We start from the raw sequence: 3,057 nt of genomic DNA, 5'->3' as shown, positions 1-3,057 counted from the left end.
TCGATCCCAAAAGTTGTTGCTTCTGGACCCAGATATTATTTATCATTGGGGCCAATTAATGAAATTCAACATTATATATTTACAACACCAGGGTTTGGGCCGTTCCTTTGATATCATCTGTATACACTTATAAATAATGCCAGCATCTTTTATCTGCTCTTTAAAACTTGGTATGAATATTTTTTACCATAGTTGACTTCTTTTTAGATTAATCAATACTTCGACAAACAACTAAACTGGGAAATTCGCTAAAATGTTTCTATGGTTTCAAAGACTTAGTTAAGTTAATCCGAAATTGAATTATTGTGTGATATGCTTGTTTTTGACCGTATATGTTAAAGTAGTTTTTACATATTTTTATTATTATTATATAAATCCCAGTGTCACATAATGGTTAGTGATTATTTAATAAGAAGATATATTGACTATTTTCATATAAGAAAGTTTCTAGCAAAGGAAAACTTCCTAAAAAATACATATAGTTAAATCTGGTTTTTCTAATACTGTATACCGGTAGGTATCTAATATTTGTACAACACTTAAAATTTCATTGTAACTGAGGAAGACATTAATTGACAATATTTTCATGAAGTTATTTATCATAAATCTCTTTCAAACACATAATATTCTAAGTAGGAAACTACCATACCTACCAAACTACCAACACCTTTGAAATAAATTATTTTAATGAGAAAAACTTCTACGCTGAAAAATCTTGAATAGTATTTGCTGCAATGTAATTAATTGCTAAACAATGTAGAGTAAAATTGGTTTTAAGATAAGTTTAATATTAATTTTAGCACAGACCATAGTCAGAATTCAGTGTAAATCAAGTTGCAGTGCATCCACATAATGTATCCTTTATTTAATCTTCAATTTACATACCTAACACTAAATACACCTCATAAAGTCAATATCCGGCAATGTATGACAAAATTCTGTTTAATATTAACTCTGGGTTCAGTCCAAACTAAACATCCTTAGCAGGACTTAACTAAGCCTATATGCTCCAGGTGCAAATATTATAAAAATTGATTGTTGAGTCTAGTGTTATCGTTATATGTTTGCCCCAGATGAGAAGGTCGGCATTTACTGAGCTGCAAACTAGAATAGCCGAGCATGTGTTGTCAGCACACCATACCTTGGACCTGCTAGACGAGTCTGACAGATTTTGGAGAACACAACTCGCCTCCCTGGAGAATCAGCAGACGAGAAGTCTTGGTCTGACTCGGGCAAACTTTTACAGGGAATATTACAACACCATGGACAGTGTGACACGGCGTAAACCTATCAAGGTTAGTTATTGTTTCATAGATAGTTTAACCGCAATCCTTGGAATTTACTCAGCTACTATTGTATAGTAAGGGTATGATACTTATGGTACTGACTTTATTTACAATATTTTACATCCATACTCAAGTGAACTGTCAATTTGTTAAAATTAAAAGAAAGATATACGAAATAGCAAGTTCCAGAAAGAAATATCCCGCTTACTGTTACAAAGCCCAATCTTGCTTACTGATCCAAGTTAGCTGCTTTCAACTGGGTTGTGAAGTCCAGATGACCCACCTGGCAATGCTCTTAATGTCAAGGATAAACTTTCACAATGAGACTCACTGAGTTTCAGCTCTTCTCACTTAAATTTTCAGCAGTTGAGTTGCACTCAACCAAAACCAGTGTTGACAATTTAAATTCTTTAAAAATAGTTTTTCTAGTTGTCACTATAGATTAAACATACTCCCTTATAGTAGATTTGTCATCCTTATGGATCAGCTGAAGACAAAACTAATGTTGATTCTGTTCATTGCTTTTAGGGGCAAGGTTTTGTTTACTTTTTGTTTTTTGACATTTAAAGTGATTTAAAACTTTGTTTGACCAAATAAAACGATCCAATCATAAACAAGCGCCAGATTTTACAATGGGATGAGAGGTCTACTTGTGTAGTCTTGTCACAGGATCACCAGTTCTGTCCTGGGAAAAGTCTATGCTAGCACTAGCTAATCCTATTTACTTCTTCTAGTTTTAGAGTACAGTCAACCACCTGACCTGGTAATGATCATAAAGCGTTCCCTATAGGACACACTGTTTGAGTTTCAGCCATTGATGAGACATCTGATCCAGGGACCTGTCCTCATGCAATGTCCTCATTTATTTGTTCAGATGCACCAGCCCGGTTCAAAACTGGGCCCAGCTGTCCTGGATCATTAGGCTTTAAATAAATTGTCCTAGCTAAAGAACAAGTGGTCTTGGTCAGTAACTAAGCCACAATTAAGTGATCCCAATTCATTCTACATCTTGCTGAATATGAAGCTGAAAGTACACAATTGCTATCTAAAATGTAATGATAATGATATTCTGGCATCTTGGTTTTAATTTTTTTAGAGGGGAATTTTACATTCTGGTGGGTGCTAGAAACAGCCACTCAATATAATAATGTACACGATAAGTATATCCTTACAAAAAATGTACTTCCTATGATATGAGAATAAATTCATGGTATCCTGTTAACTGGTGTCTCTGGTTGGTTAAACACACGTTGAGGGTTTGACAGAGGATAATTTTTGAGCAACGAAAGCTAACCATAAATATCTGACTGATTGTTGTTTGTGACAGTGACATTATAAACTTTTTTTATTATTGTAACTATTTTCATAGGGAACCTGTATTTTTCAGCCTCAAAGACTTGGCCAGACAAAAGTTGACTATTCCAACTCAGTCACTACAGTTCAGCACAGGTTGTTGAGTCCAAAGTCCTCCTTCCACAAATATGGCTATCAATTACAGTGCCTCACTTTCAGCCCCCTCTCTAAAAATGATAGGCCTTCCACATCAGGGTAGTCGAAAGTTGTTATGTTTTCTATAAAATAAAATAATGTTTTCACAACCAAGTGTTTTGAAACTGTACGCCTAATTTGTGTCAGTTTTAGCAATAATGTTAAAAAATAAAAAGTATTGGTTAACAATCTATATCTTAAATACAACTGTGGATCAGTTTAAAAAAATATTTCTCTCTTTGGTGAACACTAAGCATAATTTATCACAAAAATATGTAATTAA

The 3,057-nt window shown here is 33.9% G+C and overlaps 1 protein-coding gene across 1 annotated transcript; it reads left to right on the top strand.

The window, feature by feature from the left end:
* Nucleotides 1-307: 307 nt before the first annotated feature.
* LOC128984424 (uncharacterized) lies at nucleotides 308-2,838 on the top strand. Its single transcript, XM_054403743.1, has 3 exons — nucleotides 308-393; nucleotides 1,074-1,295; nucleotides 2,674-2,838. Exons 1-3 carry the CDS (start codon nucleotides 391-393, stop codon nucleotides 2,836-2,838), a joined length of 390 nt encoding a protein of 129 aa, XP_054259718.1. The 5' UTR covers nucleotides 308-390.
* The last annotated feature ends 219 nt before the right edge of the window (nucleotides 2,839-3,057 follow it).

Source organism: Macrosteles quadrilineatus, unplaced genomic scaffold (assembly GCF_028750875.1).
Source record: "Macrosteles quadrilineatus isolate MER2022 unplaced genomic scaffold, UCM_ALF_1.0 Scaffold_2__2_contigs__length_208266976, whole genome shotgun sequence".
NCBI classification, from domain to species: domain Eukaryota; kingdom Metazoa; phylum Arthropoda; class Insecta; order Hemiptera; family Cicadellidae; genus Macrosteles; species Macrosteles quadrilineatus.
This window is presented reverse-complemented; position numbering and strand designations above follow the sequence as displayed.